The following is a 24,056-nucleotide window of genomic DNA, read 5'->3' on the forward strand; positions in this document are numbered from 1 at the left end:
CGGCTGGCGAAGCAGCACCGGATCTGAGCATTGCACACAATGGGGGTCTTTGGAACCTGCTTGTAGAGCAGCCCCACATGCAGCACACGCAGTGTACACAGCCCTAGCCTTGGCAGCCTTGCGTTTTGTGGATGACATGTTGCTGCCTCCTCAGAGCGATCTGGGGTATCCAGCCAGGAAGCGACCTCACAGTGCAAGAAATAAATAAATATATATATATCTGGTGACACAGTACACCAATACACACTGAGGCACTAGAGGGGCCAGCTGAAATGCCGCTTACCGCCCGCTTAAGAGCGGGTGTGTGATCTCCAAAAGCCCCCTAGTCCAGGTCTCCCAGAGCCTTGCGTCCTTCCTCCAGCCAGACCGCACGTGTAATGGCTGCCGGCGTCCTGGAGAGGAGGGGGGGCGGGCCCTGGGCGTTCCTGGCTAAGAGCGGGAAGCCTGCTTCCCTCTGTGCCTAGTGAGAGGGCTGGAGCATGTAAATCAGGCTCCAGCCCTCGTCGCTGCCGTGAAACAGCGTCTCTCCCCTACCCTGATTGACAGGGTGGGGGCGGGAACGAAGCGGCACTAGGCCGCAAAAGCCGGGGACTGGATTTATAAACGCCGCCGCCGTAAAAGCGCGGTCGGCGTGTCCCCGGCGCACTACAAGTCACAGCAGCGCCGCCGGTCCAGTGGAGGTCGGCGCTGCGTTCCCACAACACAAAAGTCCCCCAGTAAACTGCAGGAACACCAACTCCATCGTTACGGTCCCCGGCGCACTACAACACCCAGCCAGCCCGGAGTGTGTCTGTGCCTGCCGGGGACACAGAGTACCTGTATGATGCAGGGCCATGTCCCTGATTGTACTCCTGCTCCGAATCCATCAGGTGCTATGGGTCTGTGGATGGAGCCCGGCGTCAGAGCTTAGAGGCCGGCAGGATCCCACTTCCACAGAGCCCTACAAGGGGATGTGGAAGGAAAGCAGCATGTGGGGCTCCAGCCCCTGTACCAGCAATAGGTACCTCAACCTTACAACACCATCCACGGGTGAGAAGGGAGCATGCTGGGGGCCCTATATGGGCCCTCTTTTCTTCCATCCGAAATAGTCAGCAGCTACTGCTGACTAAAATCTGTGGAGCTATGCGTGGATGTCTGACCTCCTTCGCACAAAGCTTGAAAACTGGAGAACCCGTGATACCACGGGGGGGTATAGCCAGAAGGGGAGGGGCCTTGCACTTTTTAGTGTAGTGCTTTGTGTGGCCTCCGGAGGGCAGTAGCTATACCCCAATCGTCTGGGTCTCCCAATAGAGCGCTGAAGAAATAATATATTCTGTCCTTGCCTGGTGGGTGAGGCTGCTTGATTTTGAAGCTATTGGGATTTTCACAGTAAGTGCACCAGCCTCATCAGGGCTAATATACTATATTCTATACTTGCCTGGTGGGTAAGGCTGCTTGATCTTGAAGCTATTGGGATTTTCACAGTATGTGCACCAGCCTCATCAGGGCTAATATACTATATTATACACTTGCCTGGTGGGTGAGGCTGCTTGATCTTGGAGCCATTGGGATTTTCACAGTAAGTACACCAGCCTCATCAGGGCTAATATACTATATTCTATACTTGCCTGGTGGGTGAGGCTGCTTGATCTCGGAGACTTGGTAGGAGCCGGTGGAGATAACATTCGATGTCGGGCGAGGTGACCCCGGAGGGCGGCTTGCAGGAGAACAGTCTGTAAATGGAGCAGAATGAAGCTATAGATGATTATCTACAGACCCCACTATGTGATGTTACTGTCGTGTCCATCTTGGCATATCATCGCTCTGCCCTGAGCAGCTATAACCCAGATCATGGATCCCCCCCGCGCCCCCGGACAGACGACAGACCTCCCGGACGCGGTGATGTAATGATCACATAACGCCTCCCGTGTCCCGGAGTCCATCTGTCTGGCAGTGTGATATCTGGGACACTGGGTCAGGGCTCGGGTATCAGCAGCTGTGCGGCCACATTTATTGGCGCGTCGCACCAGACATTGATAATATGCCACTTACCCATAGAATATCATTTCTATTACCGGCTTATAACCCTCAGCTACTAATTCCTGCCCTGGGCTATAAAAAAAAAAGAGCAGATGCCGGGTGTCACGGGGATTATTAATTCTTCGCAGTCTCATTCACTTTAATAGAACTGAGCTGCAATACCAGACACGGCCTGTGGAAAGGGGGGGCGCTGTTTTAGGGAAAAGCAGAGAGGATTTCTTAATTCTGGAGAACCCCTTTACTTCTATGTAGCGCAGCAATCCGACTGCTGCCAATGGGCTCGACTACCTCCGACAGCAATCTGTAGACCGTCTGGTCACCATAACGCTACAGGTTGTCAGGTGAAGTTGTCAGACACCCCATATCCAGCAACCAGTCTCTGATTAAAGGGAACCTTTCACCAGATTTTGACCTTATAAACTAAAACTAGCCCCTTAAGCAGCACCTGTGCTGCATTCTATAAAAGGTGCACGTTTCCCCCTGACCGCCTCCCCCCCGTAGACCCCAAAAATACCTTTAGAAAATCTCCTGCCATGTATGTAAATTGTCCGGTCCGATGGGCGTCCTAATCTGCGCCTCCTTTCGCCGTCCTCCTGTGCTGATTGACATGGATGACACCTCGAGCGCCATCCACGTAGGAGGTCAAAATCTCGAGCCTGCGCATATTCCCAGGTTGTGCTGTCGGCAGAGCCAAAAACATAGGTGCGCCTCCGCAGAGAACTCGCCAGTTCGCGCAGGCACACCTATGTTTTCGGCTCTTCCCACAATAAGACAAGTTCTCTGCGCAGGCGCGAAATTTTACTTGGTGATGTTATCCACATCGCTGGGCAAAATCTCGCGCGTACGCAGAGATATTCCCGGCTTGCGCAGGCGCACTTTGCTCTGCCCTACTGTGGGCAGAACCGAAAACATAGTGTGCCTGCGCGAATCGGCGAGTTCTCTGCGCAGACGCGAGATTTTATCCAGCAATGTGGGTGATGTCATTCACATTGCCGGGCAAAATCTCGCTCCTGCGCAGACATATTCCCAGCTTGCGCTGTCGGCAGAGCCAAAAACATAGGTGTGCCTGCGCAAACCGGCGAGTTCTCTGCGCAAGCGCAAGATTTAGCCAGGATGGAGGAAGAGGGTGACGTTCACATCTTAGGGCAAAATCTCGTGGCTGTGCAGAGATATTCCCGGCTTGCTCCTATTGTGGGCAGAGCTTAAAACATAGGTGCACCTGCGCGAATCAGCAAGTTCTCTGCGCAGGCGCGAGATTTTACCCAGCGATGTGGATGAAATGGGTGACGTCAAGCAATATGTTGCACCTGCGCAGAGAACTCACCTGTTTGCGAAGGCGCACCTATGTTTTCAGCTCTACCTGCAATAGTGCAAAGTGAGCCTGCGCGAGACGGGAACATGGAGATTTTGCCTGCCTACATGGATGGCGTAATCCATGTCAATCAGCACAGGAGGAGGGACAGGAGGCGCAGATTATGACGCCCATCTGACTGGACAAATTTACATACATGGTGGGAGACTTCATAAATGTATTTGTGGGGTGAACAGGGGGTCAGGGGGGGTAACGTGCACTTTTATAGAACGAGGCACAGGCGCAGTTTAAGGGGTTAATTTTAGTTTAGAAGGCCAAAATCTGGTGACAGGTTCCCTTTAAATCTCCCTTTAGGAGAACTGGAAGTTTTTAAGGATCAGATTCTCCATGAAAGCTCATCATCATCTTCCGATATGAGATCGTATGGATTTACCTCTTCATCGTTCTCTTCTTTCTGTGAAAACCAGTAAAAAAGAAAGAAAAAAGTTAGATAAAAGATTAAATAAATGAAAAAAAAAGCTTTACTTTTCCTTAAAGCGAGTGTGTCAATACCAAACTGCAAATTCAGCCAATTAAAGGTTAATATAGGGGATCTAGTACCTAACAATCATCCCAGTAACATACATTGTAGTGTATATGCACAAAAATGCAGGAATGACATCTGTTCCTCTAAGAAAAAAGATAGAAGAATGCCACCTAGTGGTAAAAGTAGAAAACTACATGGTGTGCTAATCTGACAGCAGAGCCTGTGCGCTGTTCTAGTCCGCACATGGACGTACGCTAGGCAATGGCCATTTATTTTTTTACTTCCCCTATGGAACCTTTTACTAATTGCATCCTTAGTCAGGAGAGGGTTAACTAAGCCCCCCCCCCCACCTCCATCACGGTGGTACCTTAATATTCAGCAAATTATATGTCCCTATAGGTTTACATAGATGATGTCCATTACACACAGCATGGCAGGAGATGGGAGGGAGGAGTGTGAGCGGTACCAGTAATGCACCACGCTGCTGCCATGCTGTGCCCGGACCTCAGCTCTATACACAGCATGGCAGGAGATGGGAGGGAGGAGTGTGAGCGGCACCAGTAATACACCACGCTGCTGCCATGCTGTGCCCGGACCTCAGCTCTATACACAGCATGGCAGGAGATAGGAGGGAGGAGTGTGAGTGGCACCAGTAATGCACCACGCTGCTGCCATGCTGTGCCCGGACCTCAGCTCTATACACAGCATGGCAGGAGATAGGAGGGAGGAGTGTGAGCGGCACCAGTAATGCACCACGCTGCTGCCATGCTGTGTCCAGACCTCAGCTTTATACACAGCATGGCAGGAGATGGGAGGGAGGAGTGTGAGCGGCACCAGTAATGCACCACGCTGCTGCCATGCTGTGCCCGGACCTCAGCTTTATACACAGCATGGCAGGAGATGGGAGGGAGGAGTGTGAGCGGCACCAGTAATGCACCACGCTGCTGCCATGCTGTGCCCGGACCTCAGCTCTATACACAGCATGGCAGGAGATGGGAGGGAGGAGTGTGAGCGGTACCAGTAATGCACCACGCTGCTGCCATGCTGTGCCCGGGCCTCAGCTCTATACACAGCATGGCAGGAGATGGGAGGGAGGAGTGTGAGCGGTACCAGTAATGCACCACGCTGCTGCCATGCTGTGCCCGGACCTCAGCTTTATACACAGCATGGCAGGAGATGGGAGGGGGGAGTGTGAGCGGCACCAGTAATGCACCACGCTGCTGCCATGCTGTGCCCGGACCTCAGCTTTATACACAGCATGGCAGGAGATGGGAGGGAGGCGTGTGAGCGGCACCAGTAATGCACCACGCTGCTGCCATGCTGTGCCCGGACCTCAGCTTTATACACAGCATGGCAGGAGATGGGAGGGAGGAGTGTGAGTGGGCACCAGTAATGCACCACGCTGCTGCCATGCTGTGCCCGGACCTCAGCTCTATACACAGCATGGCAGGAGATAGGAGGGAGGAGTGTGAGCGGCACCAGTAATGCACCACGCTGCTGCCATGCTGTGCCCGGACCTCAGCTCTATACACAGCATGGCAGGAGATAGGAGGGAGGAGTGTGAGCGGCACCAGTAATGCACCACGCTGCTGCCATGCTGTGTCCAGACCTCAGCTTTATACACAGCATGGCAGGAGATGGGAGGGAGGAGTGTGAGCGGCACCAGTAATGCACCATGCTGCTGCCATGCTGTGCCCGGGCCTCAGCTTTATACACAGCATGGCAGGGGATGGGAGGGAGGAGTGTGAGCGGCACCAGTAATGCACCACGCTGCTGCCATGCTGTGCCCGGGCTTTATACAGCTCACCCGGCTTTGATACTGCCGCCAGTTCTTCTGGATGAGCTGCGCCGCCTCCTGTTTTCTTCTCTTCTCTCCGCCACTGAAGGAACTATTGGATCCTCGGCTGGACGAGGTGCTGGACGCGCTCCTTGCAGAGCCTGGACGGGACCCGTGCGACTCCTTCTGCGCCTAGTAAAGAAGCCAGCCTTTATTATAGACCGTGTATGTCTACCGCAGATATACGCACAGGTAAAAAAAGGATACGAGGATCACACATGGTTAAAACAAAAAAACAAGCGCGCCGGACGCATCGGTGTGAAAAGTGCAATCTACACCCACGGCCTGGTGCGCTAGCCCGGAAGGTGAGGAGATAAGAACTGCTTGTTACTTGTAGACCAAAAAGAGCAACATGGAGACCTGAAAATGGCAATTTGACGTTGTGACATCAAATTTAGAGGGGGTTTCCACTATATGGACATCCCTTTCTCACTCAGCATGTTTGTCCCCGGTAAAATAATAACACCTGATGCTGTTCCAGCAGTGTCGGCATTTGCTCTCCTGGGGCTCATGTGACACGGTTACATCACAAGCCCTGTGGATAATCAGTGGCGGCTGCTCGGTTCTCGCCATCAAGAGGACGTCAGAGCTGCGGCCGCTCTCGTTCACTCACTCTTTGTGTCTGATACATTTGAAGGCTAGGATGGCACTGATTATCCGCAGGGCTCATGTAATGCAACAATGTCATGTGAAGCCCAGGTGTCACACAGAGATTTTTACAAATTTCGCAGACTGTCATGGCGGCGTCGGGATCTGTTCAGACTACAGATTCTAACACCCCGCCTGATAACTTCTCTGGTGTCTGTGATCAACGCAGGCAGATTCGGGAGTCGACCTGCAGTGTGGTAGTTCATAGACAGGCTAGCAAGAGTTAATGTCTGCTAGTCTGCTTGTTAGTCTCCTTTGATCACATGTTGTGAAGACGCCAATCACATCTGCTTCTCTCCTATATATACTTGCTAGATTCTTAATTCTATGCCAGCTATAGTTTATCTTAGCTGGTCTGGTGAGGTGTTGTGATCCAGACTAACTGGAGATCGTGGTACTTGTTGCTGAGTGCAGTTGAGGTGTTAACCCTTGTTGCCTTTTGTTGCTACCTTCCTGATTTTGCTTTTCTCCCAAATCTCTCTTTGTTTATTCCTGTGAGTTTGCAGTGTATCAGAATTTTGTTTTCCCTTTGTTTGTCTTTATCTATGTTTCATTCTTAATTTTACCCCTTCCCTGGTGGGAGGGGGGAATCAGATTAGATGTGGTCAGGAGCATAGCCAGGCACAGGACTCAGTCATCTCCAACATCTGGAGTAACCTTTAGTTAGGTTAGAGATAGCCTAGGGTCCCCTAGCATAGCAGACCCTGTCCCTCACTATACCACACTAACATCATGACACCAGGAGAGCGAGTGTCGACACCCCTGGAACAGCACCGGCACCAAGAAGTGTTATTTTACCGGGGATAAACATTCAGATAGAGAAACTGTTGTAGTGGACAACCTCTTTAATAATCAGCACTCAACGCAACTATGACAAAACGATTTTTATCTCAAAGTCATAAGTGACTTGGAATCAGGGTTCTCTGCCCCTTTATTATGGGGCACTCAGATTGCATAGCAAAAAACCTGCTGACAGATTCCATATATACATACATATATATATATATATATATATATATATATATATATATATATATATATATATATATATACATATACATACATATACACATATATATATATATATATATATACATACATATACATATATATATATATATATATATATATATATATATATATATATATATATATATATATATATATATATATATATATATATATATATATATATATATACATACATATATATATATATATATATATATATATATATATATATATATATATATGTATATGTATATATATATATATATATATATATATATATATATATATATATATATATATATATATATATATATATATATATACATACATACATACACATATACAGTGTGTCCACCCATATCCTGTCCACCACCATTAACTTGAGAACGGCGGCAGCTATAGGCATAGAAGTGGTGTCTAGGTATAGTAAAGCAGCCATACGCTACACAATGAAACCACCTATAGCGCCACCTGGTGGAAAATAACGGAGTTAGCATTTTTATCTCGAAACCGGAACGAGATAGAGAAAACAAGTGAATTAAAAAGTTGTAGGACATCATCAATTCAATATGAATCGACACCTTGTATACAGAAATGCTATGATATGAAACCCATCACCCCCCCAAAACATTGAATGCTGGTCATGCATATGGCACTCATTTAACTTTGCTGCTCAAAGTGGCCCCCGTCAGCTGCAATGCACTGGACTCTGCACAGCATACTGTATCTTGCTGCACGCTGTGCAATATGGTGGGTGACACGTTTACACAAGCATCTGTGATACGTCGTCGTAGGTCCTGCAATGTTGGTGGAGGGGTCGCATACACCTGCTGTATGATGTGACCTCACAGGAAGAAGTCCAATGGGGTCAGGTCAGGTGAGCGTGGAGGCCACTCCACACAGCCACCATACCCAATGACTTGTAGGACGGTCTCCATGAGGTATCGCTTCACGTCCGCAGCCTTGTGAGTGTTACAGGTTCTAATCATAGCATTTCTGTATGCAAGGTGTCGATTCGTATTGAATTAATGATGCCCTACAACTTTGTAATTCACTTTTTTTCTCTATCTTGTTACGTTTTCGAAATAAAAATGCTAACTCCGATGTATTCCACCAGGTGGCGCTATAGGTGGTTTCATTGCGTAGCGCATGGCTACTTTACTATACCTAGACACCACTTCTATGCCCATAGCTGCCGCCGTTCTCATGTTAATGGTGGTAGACAGGATATGGGTGGACACACACACATATATAGACATCATGACAGGGGACCCCTATCTGATGGAAAGGGTGGCCTCTGACAATCAGCAAATAATTCTACATCTTACCAGTCACGTTGTCGCTGCAGGAGACAACTGTCTATATATTTCTATATTGTCCTGTCACATACGCAGACATTGCACAATAAGGAACGTATACTAACCTTTTTCGCAGCCTCCAGGGCGGCCCCTTTCTCGCGTTTTTCGTCCTCTAACTCGGCTTCTAATCTCCTAATTTTTTGGCTCAGCCGGTTGATTTCTTCCCTGTGATGTGAAACAAGAGAGGTTTTCAGAGATTGGGGTCTATATACCAGCAGCTTGTACACTGGGAGGTATATACTAGGAGCTTGTACACTGGGAGCTATATACTAGCAGCTTGTACGTTGGGAGGTATATACTAGCAGCTTGTACACTGGGAGGTATATACTAGCAGCTTGTACACTAGGAGGTATATACTAGCAGCTTTTACACTGGGAGGTATATACTAGCAGCTTGTACACTGGGAGGTATATACTAGCAGCTTGTACACTGGGAGGTATATACTAACAGCTTGTATGTTGGGAGGTATATACTAGGAGCTTTTACACTGGGAGGTATATACTAGCAGCTTGTACCCTGGGAGGTATATACTAGCAGCTTGTACCCTGGGAGGCATATACTAGCAGCTTGTACCCTGGGAGGTATATACTAGCAGCTTGTACACTGGGAGGTATATACTAGCAGCTTGTACACTGGGAGGGATATACTAGCAGCTTGTACACTGGGAGGTATATACTAGCAGCTTGTACCCTGGGAGGTATATACTAGGAGATTGTACCCTGGGAGGTATATACTAGCAGCTTGTACCCTGGGAGGTATATACTAGGAGCTTGTACCCTGGGAGGTATATACTAGCAGCTTGTACCCTGGGAGGTATATACTAGCAGCTTGTATGTTGGGAGGTATATACTAGGAGCTTGTACACTGGGAGGTATATACTAGCAGCTTGTACGTTGGGAGGTATATACTAGCAGCTTGTACCCTGGGAGGTATATACTAGCAGCTTGTACACTGGGAGGTATATACTAGCAGCTTGTACGTTGGGAGGTATATACTAGCAGCTTGTACACTGGGAGGTATATACTAGCAGCTTGTACACTGGGAGGTATATACTAGCAGCTTGTACCCTGGGAGGTATATACTAGCAGCTTGTACCCTGGGAGGTATATACTAGCAGCTTGTACACTGGGAGGTATATACTAGCAGCTTGTACACTGGGAGGGATATACTAGCAGCTTGTACACTGGGAGGTATATACTAGCAGCTTGTACCCTGGGAGGTATATACTAGGAGATTGTACCCTGGGAGGTATATACTAGCAGCTTGTACCCTGGGAGGTATATACTAGCAGCTTGTACCCTGGGAGGTATATACTAGGAGCTTGTACCCTGGGAGGTATATACTAGCAGCTTGTACCCTGGGAGGTATATACTAGGAGCTTGTACACTGGGAGGTATATACTAGCAGCTTGTACACTGGGAGGTATATACTAGCAGCTTGTACCCTGGGAGGGATATACTAGCAGCTTGTACACTGGGAGGTATATACTAGCAGCTTGTACACTGGGAGGTATATACTAGCAGCTTGTACACTGGGAGGTATATACTAGCAGCTTGTACCCTGGGAGGTATATACTAGCAGCTTGTACACTGGGAGGTATATACTAGCAGCTTGTACACTGGGAGGGATATACTAGCAGCTTGTACACTGGGAGGGATATACTAGCAGCTTGTACACTGGGAGGGATATACTAGCAGCTTGTACACTGGGAGGGATATACTAGCAGCTTGTACACTGGGAGGGATATACTAGCAGCTTGTACACTGGGAGGTATATACTAGCAGCTTGTACCCTGGGAGGTATATACTAGCAGCTTGTACCCTGGGAGGTATATACTAGCAGCTTGTACACTGGGAGGGATATACTAGCAGCTTGTACACTGGGAGGGATATACTAGCAGCTTGTACACTGGGAGGGATATACTAGCAGCTTGTACACTGGGAGGTATATACTAGCAGCTTGTACCCTGGGAGGTATATACTAGCAGCTTGTACACTGGGAGGGATATACTAGCAGCTTGTACACTGGGAGGGATATACTAGCAGCTTGTACACTGGGAGGGATATACTAGCAGCTTGTACACTGGGAGGGATATACTAGCAGCTTGTACACTGGGAGGGATATACTAGCAGCTTGTACGCTGGGAGGTACATACCAGCAGCTTGTACACTGGGAGGGATATACTAGCAGCTTGTACACTGGGAGGTATATACCAGCAGCTTGTACACTGGGAGGGATATACTAGCAGCTTGTACACTGGGAGGTATAATATACTAGCAGTTTGTACACTGGGAGGGATATACTAGCAGCTTGTACACTGGGAGGTATAATATACTAGCAGTTTGTACACTGGGAGGGATATACTAGCAGCTTGTACACTGGGAGGTATATACCAGCAGCTTGTACACTGGGAGGTATATACCAGCAGCTTGTACCCTGGGAGGTATATACTAGGAGCTTGTACACTGGGAGGTATATACCAGCAGCTTGTACGCTGGGAAGTCACTGACACCAGCAGATACCTCTCATCTTTTCGATCCTTCACTTTCTGCAGCTGCTTCTCGAGTTGTGACTTCTCCTGCTGCAGCTTCTTAAGCTCGGCTCTGCGGAATATAACAGGACAGATGTCAGCGATCAATGATCCCCTGCTTATAGAGACTCACTATCTCCAGCCCTCGTCGCTCACTCCTTTGTGCCCAGTCGTTCTTGTAGAGCCGCCCGATCTTCTTTTATCTTCTTGACCAGGTTCCTCAGCCTCTCACATTCTTCTTGAGGGTCCGGTTTCTGGACGGATGGGCCGTCTCCCTGCCCGGGGGCGGGCGTTCTCGTCACTTGCGCCTCCTTGCTCGGCTCTGTAGACGATTTCTGTGCACTTTCCAATTTCTATACATGGACAGAATACAGATGTTATACAAGGATTGGAAGGGCCTTTCTACACGTGAACGTTTAAAGGATTATTCCACCAGTGGCGGAAGTAGCATTCGATAGGCTCCAGTGCAAGGTTTGGTCCTGGGTCCCCAGATGTTGGTTAAATGTATATGCCATGGCAGCTTTCTAGATTCTATAAAAAACATACAAGTTGCCCTCTTCCCCAATCATTGTGTAGTACTGACCCCTATCCTGAACTAATGTCCTCCATCTGGGCCAATTCCTGGTAAATATGTCCCCCATCTTGGTGTATGACCTCATCATGTCTATATCCTGCAATATATAATAGCCCCATCCTGGTATAGATGTCCCCATCCTGGTATAGATGTCTTCATAATGGTCCCATACTGTTATAGGTGTCCCCATCTTGGCATACATGTCCCCATAATGGCCCTATCCTGGTATATATATCCTCATCATAGCCCCATCCTGGTATACATGTCTCCATAATGGCCCCATCCTGGTACTGATGTCCCCATCCTGGTATACAGTTCGCCATAATGACCCTATCCTGGTGCACATGTCTCCATCATGGCCCCATCCTGGTATATATGTCCCCATAATGACCCTAGGTTGGTTTATGTCTCCATCCTGGCCACATCCTAGTACATAGGATACCCCTAGGCGCAGCACACAGTAATAAAAATAAACAATTATACTCACCTTCCTCCCGGTGTCCTCCTCCAAAGATATGGCATGCCGCAGTGTGCAAGCTCCCCTTGGCCTGGATTATGGGAGTGGGGTGCAGTCAATATTCATAGCCTTAATCAGCGGCCAGCACATCACGGTGCAGGGAATCGACGGGTCTCTGTGCTGCAACGTATTTCAGCTGGATGTGCACCCTCGGACGCACATCCAGCTGAAACAGGAGTCGGTGGGCCACAGGTACCCCGTCGCAATAGTTTCGCCCCTGATTCCCATCTAAGACATCTATGGCACATTCTCCATTCCTGGGACCTACAACCAATTTTGGACTCTACCTCTGCTTGGTGTTGTGGCCACCTGGTAACTATTTGTGTAACTCCAATAGAAGTCAATGGAAAGTCACACGTGATCGGTCACTTCTCCATTCATTCTCTTCTCGGAAGCAACTGTAAAGATCGCAGTCAATTCTGGGGATATCTATCAGATATTTAGGGTATATCTACTGGAAATGGAATAAATGTCTAAATTGGAAATATTCCTTAATATTTTAGGGTGACCCACAGACCCCTCAAGAGGAAAAGCCATAATAAATTTAAGTCTTTTACATCAAATACATAATAAATATGTAGCGCCAGCATTTCTGCAGAGACACCTACTTACTCATCACCCCGGCTGGGTCACTTCCTTCCCTGCACTCCCCCGGCTGTCCACCTGTGCTGCTGCCTCCTTCCAGGCCCTATACATGCCGCATAGGGTTCCCCGGAGTGCACCTAAGATGTGCGTGCGCACACCGGCCCTCCTTTTAAAGTACCGACTCGCCATTTCCAAGAAATGCATCTCAGTATGGCTAAGAGGCAATGAGTATATAAGGCACCCTCCCATTAGGGGAGGTGCCTGTGCATCACATTCATTTAGTCAGTACACCAGTCTTCTAGTGAGTTGTCAGGTCCTGTTATCCCTGTGTCCATGTCCAGTACCTGCCTTCCCATACCTACCTATCCCTGTCGTGCCAACCTGTCCAGCCTGCCTCTGTCACCCTGCCTGTACCTGTCTATATCCAAGTCCGTCTCCTGTCCCATCCTGGGGGTCAGCTGCCATGGTCCCGGTCACTGCCCTGGGAGTGGTACCTGGCGTCCGCCTCGTGCTGGGGGCTTAGTTAAACCTCTCCCACTAAAGGGCAAGTCCAGGTCCCCTCTGTGGTCCAGTGAATCCACTAATGCCACTACACCGGCCACGTGGGTTACAAAATGTCCGATAGGGGAGGTCCCACAACTGAGATCAAGTAATAGAAGATCAGAGGTCAGGTAACGACCATTGTGCATAGTCTGGGGGGGGGAATAGATTCCATGGAGTGAGCTATGCCCCGGACATGAAGTGAGGAACAACCCTAATCCACCAATGAGGCCTGCAATGGAGGACAGTAAGCAAGGACTGCAATGCAAAAATATAGTTTTCGACCATCCTTACCTTTTCTAACTCTGAAATCTTCCTCACCAGCCGCTGCTTGCTCCACTCACCGTAACCTAATGATAGATGGAGGCAGAACATTTCAGGGATGGCAAAATTAGGGATAAAAGAGTGAGGATCATAGAGAGATGGAGAGGACATCGAGCGGAGGGAGTGGATTATGCTTCAGTCCACTATTTCCATTCATTTTCTTCTGAAATCCTTCATCCTTCTGTGGTCGTGGCCGCAGACGCAGTATCCTTCCCATATACCAGTCATCTAAAATGTCTAAAACTGTATTACAGTGCCCCCTTGTGGAAAAATTGTGAAATACAGGCTGCAAAGTGTCACACATTAAAGCACCACTCTGGCGGTTTTATTTAATTTTACCAGTGCGTTAAAAGGAACCTGTCACATTGAAAAATGTTATATGGGGTTAATCTGCAGGTTAATAGCGTTCTGAACCTGCCCGATGCCTGCACTTCGAGCCCCGCTGCCGAGAGGAATTTAACTTCATTCCTCCCGGTTTCAGTCACGGGGGCGGCACCGGTGGGTTCAGTCACCGCTCTGTGTATGGAGAGCGGTAGAGGTTACCACCCAGAGCACTGACTGACAGCCGCTCACATTAGAGGAAGCTGACAGTCAGTGAGGGGAGTGATTGCAGCCGCCGCTCTCCATACACAAAGCAGTGACTGAACTCACTCTGGCACCGCCCCTGTGACTGAAAGCAGAACTCTGCCGGGAGGAATAAAATTTAGATTCCTCCTCACAGCAGGGTTTAATGTGCAGATTCAGAATGCTATTAACCTGCAGATTAACCACATAACTGCATTTTTTCCACGTGACTTGTTCCCTTTAAATGTAAGCTCCCTGTCTTATACTCACCTGCTGCCATTTTCATCTGTTTACAACGTCGCTCCTGTCGGTCTCCGGTGATTTGTGACCTGTCAGCAGCTCCAGTGATTCATGGCGCATGCTAGAGGTCAAAACTCAATACAAGTCTATGAGAGCCTTGTACGTGCTTCGTTCTGGCTTTCATAGAGTTGTATTGAAGGTTTGTAACATAACTTTTCATTTCCATACAGTCAGAAGTAACTTGCACAATATGACGCAACAAATCAGGTCACTCTCTGGGAACAGTGGCACCAATATTGCCGATACGCAGCTGCTGCAGGGGATGAGTATCCACTTATCTTATATAGGGTCCGAAATTCATTAAACTGGGGGTCATCAGTAGTGAACAATCCCTTTAACAAATCTATTTACAGGAAGTCTGTCGGCATGAAATGACTGTGCAAACCAAGCACTTGCTTGATCAGCCAAACAATTCAGTGCACGTTCTGACCGCCTTGCTTTCCATCAGTCCCCGCCGTCCCCTGGCTCCTGTAAAGCCGGAGCTGTCAATCAAGTCAGAAGGCGATAAACAAAGAGTTAGGCAGCTGCACTGACATATTTAGCGATGTCAAAGGTGCCCTGAGCACCCGGGCTTGGTTTGTGCTGACCGAATCCATTTTATCTAAGTGGAGATTACAAACCTTTACCATGAGGATAGATAAATGTGAGAAATCTCAGATGGATGGTTGGGTTACTGGTTATGATCAGCCCGTGCTCAGTGACGGCCAAGAATTGGGCGCGGGGCGGTAAAGACACGAGGAGAGTTACAGCAGCTGCTCACGTCACCCATCGTGATGCATGATTTGTCTAAAATTGTGCCGCCATTGGGAATCAGAGTATCAGAAGCAAAAAGCGCAATGTCTGTATGACGTATTCACCTTTGGATCTGGTGGATGCCGGTGACTGCGCCATCGCTCGGTCCAGGTCGGCTTTCAGACTCTTGTTTTCCTCCTGTAACTCCTTGACCTGTTTGGAGAGTTTCAGTACAGCCGAGTTCAGCGCCTTCTGTCTACTCAGGGAATCCTTACTTTCTGGAGGAGGCCTAACAAGAAACAGACCATGGTTTGTAGACCTTCTAGATGGGTAAAGAGGCTGAGAACGGCACTGAAAGCTACAATTAAAGGGAACCGTCACCAGATTTGGCCCCTATAAGCTGAGGCCACCACCAGTGAGCTCTTATATATAGCGTTCCAGAATACTGTATATAAGAGCCCAGGCCACTCTGTACAACATAAAAAACAGTTATTATACTCACCTAAGGGAGTAGCCCGGTCCGATGGGTGTCACTGCCCTCCGGTCCGGTGCCTCCTCTCTCCGGTCAGATAGGTGTCACTGCTCTCCGATCCGGTGCCTCCTCTCTCCGGTCAGATAGGTGTCACTGCTCTCCGGTCCGGTGCCTCCTCTCTACGGTCCGATGGGTGTCACTGCTCTCCGGTCCGGTGCCTCCTCTCTACGGTCCGATGGGTGTCACTGCTCTCCGGTCCGGTGCCTCCTCTCTACGGTCCGAAGGGTATCACTGCTCTCCGGTCCGGTGCCTCCTCTCTACGGTCCTATGGGTGTCACTGCTCTCCAGTCCGGTGCCTCCTCTCTACGGTCCGAAGGGTGTCATTGCTCTCCGGTCCGATGCCTCCTCTTTACGGTCCGATGGGTGTCACTGCTCTCCGGTCCGGTGCCTCCTCTCTACGGTCCGATGGGTGTCACTGCTCTCCGGTCCGGCGCCTCCTCTCTCCGGTCTGATGGATGTCGCTGCCCTCCGGTCCGGCGCCTCTTCTCTACGGTCTGATGGGTGTCACTGCTCTCCGGTCCGGCGCCTCCTCTCTACGGTCCGATGGGTGTCACTGCTCTCCGGTCCGGCGCCTCCTCTCTACGGTTCGATGGGTGTCACTGCTCTCCGGTCCGGCGCCTCCTCTTTACGGTCTGAAGGATGTCGCTGCTCTCCGGTCCGGCGCCTCCTCTCTACGGTTTTGCGCCTCTTCTCTGCTGTGATTGCCGTCCTCCTTCTACCCAGCTCAGTTCGGATAACATGTCCTACGTCATCCACACAGGCAGACACTGTGGTCCTCTGCAGGTGCACTCTGATCTACCCTGCTCAGGACAGATCAAAATACTATAATGTGCAGGCGTGAGGAAAGGTGGCAGGGCAGATCAAAGAGCACCTGTGCAGGACCGCAATGCTGGCCTGTCTGGATGTCGTAGGACACATCATCCATACTGGGCTGGGTCGAAGGAGGATGGCAATTGCAGCAGAGAGGAGGTGCCGGACCGGAGAGCAGCGACACCCATCAGACCGGAGAGAGGAGGCACCGGACCAGAGAGCAGCGACACCCATCAGACTGGAGAGAGGAGGCACTGGACCGAAGAGCAGAGACACCCATCAGACTGGAGAGAGGAGGCACCAGGCCAGAGAGCAGCGATACCCATCAGACCGGAAAGAGGAGGCACCAGACCAGAGAGCAGCAATACCCATCAGACCGGTGCCTCCTCTCACCGGACCAGAGAGCAGCGACACCCATTAGACTAGAGAGAGGAGGCACCGGACCGGAGAGCAGCGACACCCATCAGACTGGAGAGAGGAGGCGCCCATCAGACCGGAGAGAGGAGGCACCGGATCGGAGAGCAGCGATACCCATCAGACCGGTGAGAGGAGGCACCAGACCAGAGAGCAGCGACACCCATCAGACCAGAGAGAGGAGGCACCGGACTGGAGAGCAGTGACACTCATCAGACCGGAGAGAGGAGGCACCGGACCGGAGAGCAGCGACACCTATCGGATCAGACCGCTCCAGTAGGTGAGTATTAAAAAAGTGTTTTTATGTTCTACAGAGCGGCCTGGGCTCTTATACACAGTATTTTGGAATGCTGTATATAAGGGCTCACTGGTGGTAGCCACAGGTTATAGTCACCAAATCTGGTGACAGGTTCCCTTTAAGGTGGCCGTCCTACATCAACCCTACTTGTGAGAGGTGAAGGCAAGACACATCCCTATATCCAGCCTTCATCGCTTAAGGAATGATCTGCAGATGAATACGGCCCATTCATTCTAGGGGCTGCAGTATCAGGACCATGTCTCTATACCGGAGGCACGCGGCACACCATGCAGACTCGTCCTTCCACGCACCTTTGTAATTCGGCCTCAGCTTTCGCCAACATCATCTGAAGCCTCTGAATCTGTTGAATCCAGAAAAAAAAAAAAGATAACTGTTAAGTAAATTTTTTTATGGCCATGGTCACATATATAAAAATGGTGTCTGCACCGCGGGAGGCAAGGCTAAGGCTTACACCGATGTTTTATAGCCATGGAATACATTCAAAGATCTAGATGGATGAATTATTTCCAAAGATGGACGCGAATATACAATTTTTTTTGTGACCCGTGTATTGCACCGTGGTGTATGGTGACGTACCTCTTCGTAGTAGGTCTCCATCGCGATCCTCATCTCTTCCAGGCTGGTTGTCTTTATGTCCGTCTGGAGCTTGCTATAAAGACAAGAAGGTATTTTTCCTTACACTCCATACCTTAAGGCACTGTCTTTTTCCTTACACTCCATACCTTAAGGCATTGTCTTTTTCCTTACACTCCATACCTTAAGCCACTGTCTTTTTCCATACACTCCATACCTTAAGCCATTGTCTTTTTCCATGCACTCCATACCTTAGGGCATTGTCTTTTTCCTTACACTCCATACCTTAAGCCATTGTCTTTTTCCATGCACTCCATACCTTAAGCCATTGTCTTTTTCCATACACTCCATACCTTAAGCCATTGTCTTTTTCCTTACACTCCATACCTTAGGGCATTGTCTTTTTCCTTACACTCCATACCTTAGGGCATTGTCTTTTTCCTTACACTCCATACCTTAAGCCATTGTGTTTTTCCATGCACTCCATACCTTAAGGCATTGTCTTTTTCCATACACTCCATACCTTAAGCCATTGTCTTTTTCCTTACACTCCATACCTTAGGGCATTGTCTTTTTCCTTACACTCCATACCTTAAGGCATTGTCTTTTTCCTTACACTCCATACCTTAAGCCATTGTCTTTTTCCATGCACTCCATACCTTAAGGCATTGTCTTTTTCCTTACACTCCATACCTTAAGCCACTGTCTTTTTCCATACACTCCATACCTTAAGCCATTGTCTTTTTCCATGCACTCCATACCTTAGGGCATTGTCTTTTTCCTTACACTCCATACCTTAAGCCATTGTCTTTTTCCTTACACTCCATACCTTAAGCCATTGTCTTTTTCCATGCACTCCATAACTTAAGCCATTGTCTTTTTCCATACACTCCATACCTTAAGCCATTGTCTTTTTCCTTACACTCCATACCTTAGGGCATTGTCTTTTTCCTTACACTCCATACCTTAAGGCATTGTCTTTTTCCTTACACTCCATACCTTAAGCCATTGTCTTTTTCCATGCACTCCATACCTTAAGGCATTGTCTTTTTCCTTACACTCCATACCTTAGGGCATAGTCTTTTTCCTTACACTCCATACCTTAAGCCATTGTCTTTTTCCTTACACTCCATACCTTAGGGCATAGTCTTTTTCCTTACACTCCATACCTTAGGGCATTGTCTTTTTCCTTACACTCCATACCTTAAGGCATTGTCTTTTTCCTTACACTCCATACCTTAGGGCATTGTCTTTTTCCTTACACTCCATACCTTAAGGCATTGTCTTTTTCCTTACACTCCATACCTTAAGGCATTGTCTTTTTCCTTACACTCCATACCTTAAGGCATTGTCTTTTTCCTTACACTCCATACCTTAAGGCATTGTCTTTTTCCTTACACTCCATACCTTAAGGCATTGTCTTTTTCCTTACACTCCATACCTTAAGGCATTGTCTTTTTCCTTACACTCCATACCTTAAGCCATTGTCTTTTTCCTTACACTCCATACCTTAAGGCATTGTCTTTTTCCTTACATTGCTTCTCCAGCTTCAGAATCTTCTGTTTCAGATTATTCACAACCTGTAATAAAAAAAGAGAATTTTGTTTACTTACCGTAAATTCTTTTTCTTATAGTTCCGTCATGGGAGACCCAGACCATGGGTGTATAGCTACTGCCTCCGGAGGACACACAAAGTTACTACACTCAAAACGTGTAGCTCCTCCCTCCTAGCATATACACCCCCTGCTAGCCAGTCCTAGCCAGTTTAGTGCAAAAGCTGAAGGAGGACATCCACCCACAAGAAGAGACAGAGTAAAATCCGGAAGAACCGGAACCTCTGTCTACAACAATAACAGCCGGTGAAGACACACGGAACAAGAAGCCTGCCAACAGGCAAAAGGGAGGGTGCTGGGTCTCCCATGACGGAACTATAAGAAAAAGAATTTACGGTAAGTAAACAAAATTCTCTTTTTCTTTATCGTTCCTATGGGAGACCCAGACCATGGGACGTTCAAAAGCAGTCCATGGGTGGGAATAAACAGACAACTGAGAAGCAGGCAAAACCCAACTTCACAAATGGGCGACAGACGCCTGAAAGATGCGTCTGCCGAAGCCCGCGTCTGCCAAAGCATGAGCATGCCTTGGATAGAGCTTCGAAAAAGTATGCAGATTAATTCGAGCTGCAGTCTGACAGACCTACTGAGCCGTAGCCTGGAGCCTGAAAGCCCAAAAGGCACCGACAGGTCTGATCAAATGTGCTCTGATCCCCGGCGGGGAAGGCACTTGAGTACACTTGTCAGGCCTCGGGAATGGCCGACCTAAGCCAACGAACCAGGGTCGGCTTAGATGCCGAGAGACCGCTACGCTGACTAGCAGTCAGCACCCGAGAGAGGTGCACTGCCTAATAACGGCGGTGCAAAACACATAGATCCGGAGCGCCCGCACCAGATCCAGGATATGCAACGCTTCCTCAAGCGATGAACAGGAGCCGGACAAAAGGAAGGCAGGAAAATTGCCCCGGAAAAGGTGGAAGCAGTAACCACCTCAGGGAAAAAAAGTCCGGAGTCGGACGGAGACCACCTTGTCTTGATGCAAAAGACGAAAAAAGGGGGTGACTCCGAAAGAGTGCAGCCAGAACTCTCTGGCGGGAAATTATAGCCACTAGAAAGACTACTTTCTGTGAAAGATGAAACAAAGAAACCTCCCTAAGAGGCGCAAAGGGGGGTTTCCGGGAACCGGGAGGACCGGATTAAGGTCCCAGGGCTCAATAGGCCGCCGGAAAGGCGGAATAATGTGAGATGCGCCCTGAAAGGAGCGCACCGGAGCCAGCCGGACGATATGCCGCTGGCACATACTGACAGAGCCGAGACCTGTCCGTTAATGAGGGATAGTCCTAGCTGAAGACCGGACTGTGGACAGGAGGGTCGGCAAGGCTAAAAAGGTCAAAGGACACTTTGAAGCTCGAGTCATAGCGGAGATGACTTCAGGAAGGATACCAGAAGTCGCCAAGATCCATGACTCAAGAGTTACGCCGTCAATCTGAGAATCCAGAAATCTGACGGAAAAAACAGACCTTTTGAGAAAAGGTCTGGACGGACCGGAAGATGCCATGGCAACCGAACGGACAGAAGGAGCAGGTAAGGGTACGAAGCCTGCCTGGGTCAGTCTGGGAATGAGAATGACCCGACGGCCCCCTTAACTGATCTTGCGCAGGACTCTGGGCAAGAGGTAGAGACGAAGCTGGGACCAAACATGAACCAGCGTGTCTACCGCAACTTGAGGATTGTGGACCACGGTTGGACAGCTGAAATAGTCCGCCTCGCAGTTTTCACATCTAGGATGTGGGCTGCGGATACGGTGGACTAGGAGTCCCTTGTCCACTGAAGAATGATAAGCCGCCAAGATTGCCAGGCGGCTGAGTGTCCCGCACTGGAAGTTGATGTAGGAAAACGCTGTCACGTTGTCCGACTGGACTCGAATGTGCCTAGCCGCCAACAGATGGTGAAGGCTTAGAGAGCTAGAAATACAGCTCTGATTTCCAGCACATTGATCCAGAGGGCTGATTCGGACAGAGTCCAACGCCCTGCGCTCCACGGTGGAGATATACTGCTCCCAAGGCGGAAAGACCAGCATCCTGGTGAGGATCACCCGGGACGGGGCCAGGAATCCCTGAGACAGAGTGGCCGAAATCACCACTGCAACGAGCCTCTGGACAGTGGCGAAGCCACCACTCCGTGGAAGGAGGGAGGTCGCGTGTACAGCGGAAAAACTCCAGTCTCAGAGGACGCAGGAGAAACTGGGCAAGGAATCGCTTTCCTTGACGCCACCGTCTGACCAGCACCTTATTTGGTGTCTGATAGAACGACGTCGACCGCCAGAGGAGGGACTACTGATCGACCAAGAGCAGTTTCACAAGTGCCGACAGAGTCTCGAATTGCGTCCTTGAGAACCTTTGGGTCGAAGTCAGAGTGGACTTGGACAGAATGACAAGCCACCCGAATAGGTAAGAGTGGCGAGAGTAAGCGAAGTACTCTGCTAAGAGTCCGCACTGGATGAAGCCCCGAGAAGAAGGCCGTCCAGGGCAAACGATCACTGCCAATCTCTAGGGGTGCAGGACCCTAATCACAGCAGCCCTAATGAGAATACTCGAGGGGCCGTGGCTAACCCTAAGGGAAGAGCCACGAATTGGACCACTCCGATGGCAAAACGTAGTCAACGCTGGTGTGAAACTGCGATTGACCCCTGTCGAAAGGCATCTCTGATGCCGATGGCTGCTAGGGAATCTCCTTGGGTTTTTGATTGATCCGGTGAAAAACACACGGAACAAGACCGAGACTCCATGTGAAAACGCCACACCTGACCATGCTTGAAAAGCTAAAGATCCAGGTCGGAAGGCACCGCCCTCTTCGGGGACTAGAAATAGATTTAAGCAAAAATCTCAGAACCGTTCCCAGTCGGGAACCGGTACAATTACTCCATTGGCCTGCAAGAAATGCTACGGCCTGTGAGAAGGCGGCGGCCTTGGAGCCGGGAGGAGTTGACAGAAAAAAAATCTGTTTGGCGGGTGGACAGAATTCCACCCTGTAGCCATGGGAGATATAATCCCGCCCCCACTGAACGGAGACGTGGTAGAACCATACGTCACCAAGTGGAGAGAGCCTGCCACCGACCAAGGAGGTGGTTGGCGTGGCTAGATAGCTCGGAGGAAGCTGACTCCGTGGTAGCAACTCCTGCGGCCTTCTGAAGACGCAGCTGCAAGCCATTTGGTGCTATGAACCAAAACCGAGCTAGATGACGATCAGATGGACGAACGGAAACCACCAAAACCTCAACTGATTCCTGTCCTGGACAGGTTCCCTGGTTTAGGTTTGTGGCAAGGAAGAACTCTCCCCGCCAAGGGCTTCCTGAATTTCATCCGGTTGGTTCCGAAGAGACTGGTCCCACCACAGGGGAGCCCAGCAAGGAACCCCTAAAGAGGCATCTGCTTTCCATTTCCGAAGCCACAGGAGCCTGCGGATAGCGAGGAAAGTAGCCAAGACCACCGCCGTGCGGTGTCCTGCATTGCATGCATAGGATGAAAAGACTGAAGTCTGGAAGTTCAGGCAACCGTCTTGGGCATAGAGTCCCTGTGAGGGAATGCATCTCCTCCAGACAAGCAGAGAAGGTACAAAAGAACCGCACTGCTGTAAAGCTGAGGAAAACGAAGCTGCTGCCGCCCCAATACCGACTTGGCCCAAAGGACAACCGGGCGGACCGCAAAACCTTAAGTGAGGAGCTATCAGCCACTGACATAACGGTCCGGGCTGAGCCACCTGAGGTGAATGAGCCCACTTCTTGACCACCATTGGTTGACAGGGGAAACACATTCCTCAGAATCACGCTTCATGGGAAGCGACTGTCAGAGCGGACCCTGGGCTTGGTCACAGGGGCCTGAAAACTGGAGTGGTTAAGGAACACACTTTGTGTTCTCCTAGGTAAGGTAACTCCGGCGGATTGGGGTCCAGTACAAAATTAATGTACCGTGGGATCCTTATAGAGGTGCTGTCAGCCCCTGATACAACTATCCGGGCTGAAAGTCTGGACACCGGAGGGGCCACGTTTGGCGAATGAGTACACTCCTTGACCACCTATGATGGGAGGGGGAAACAGGCAGCAGAACCCCGCTTTGGGGTCTGCAGGACAGGCTGTGAGCTTGGACGCAGCAGGGTGAATGTGAGACGCAGGTTGCCAGGGTCCTGGGGGGTGATAGCTCCGTCCAGCAGGGTCCTGCAAAAGGGCTGCGGATGGAGACCGGTCTCCTGCAAAGCAGTGAGAACCGTGTTGGCTCCGACTTCAAGCCAGAGCCCCAGCATGGGATGGTGAAGGAGCGCGGCATGAAAGGGATACAGCCCTGAAATCAACCTTAACAGCAGCCCCGCAGTGGGGTGTGAAGGGACATGCCGGGAGTCCAGACTGGACCCGCTTTTCTTCCAAATCTTTGTCCAAAAGGAAAAATCAAAAATCAAAATCAGAGAATGCATGTGTGTGTGAT

At 49.6% G+C, this 24,056-nt stretch overlaps 1 protein-coding gene across 1 annotated transcript in view; it reads right to left on the minus strand.

The window, feature by feature from the left end:
* Positions 1-24,056, minus strand: part of IQCE (IQ motif containing E) — a 97,769-nt gene that overhangs the window by 21,225 nt on the left and 52,488 nt on the right. The window contains exons 10-20 of the mRNA XM_075319209.1: positions 19,535-19,605; positions 18,029-18,101; positions 17,743-17,792; positions 15,503-15,666; positions 13,752-13,807; positions 11,398-11,594; positions 11,234-11,314; positions 8,777-8,876; positions 5,665-5,826; positions 3,765-3,785; positions 1,608-1,712 (exon numbers count right to left, since the gene is read on the minus strand). Coding sequence (XP_075175324.1) covers positions 1,608-1,712; positions 3,765-3,785; positions 5,665-5,826; positions 8,777-8,876; positions 11,234-11,314; positions 11,398-11,594; positions 13,752-13,807; positions 15,503-15,666; positions 17,743-17,792; positions 18,029-18,101; positions 19,535-19,605 — 1,080 coding nt within the window. The remainder of the gene's footprint in view (positions 1-1,607; positions 1,713-3,764; positions 3,786-5,664; positions 5,827-8,776; positions 8,877-11,233; positions 11,315-11,397; positions 11,595-13,751; positions 13,808-15,502; positions 15,667-17,742; positions 17,793-18,028; positions 18,102-19,534; positions 19,606-24,056) is intronic.

The sequence above is a fragment of the Anomaloglossus baeobatrachus genome, chromosome 7 (genome assembly GCF_048569485.1).
Source record: "Anomaloglossus baeobatrachus isolate aAnoBae1 chromosome 7, aAnoBae1.hap1, whole genome shotgun sequence".
Taxonomy (NCBI): domain Eukaryota; kingdom Metazoa; phylum Chordata; class Amphibia; order Anura; family Aromobatidae; genus Anomaloglossus; species Anomaloglossus baeobatrachus.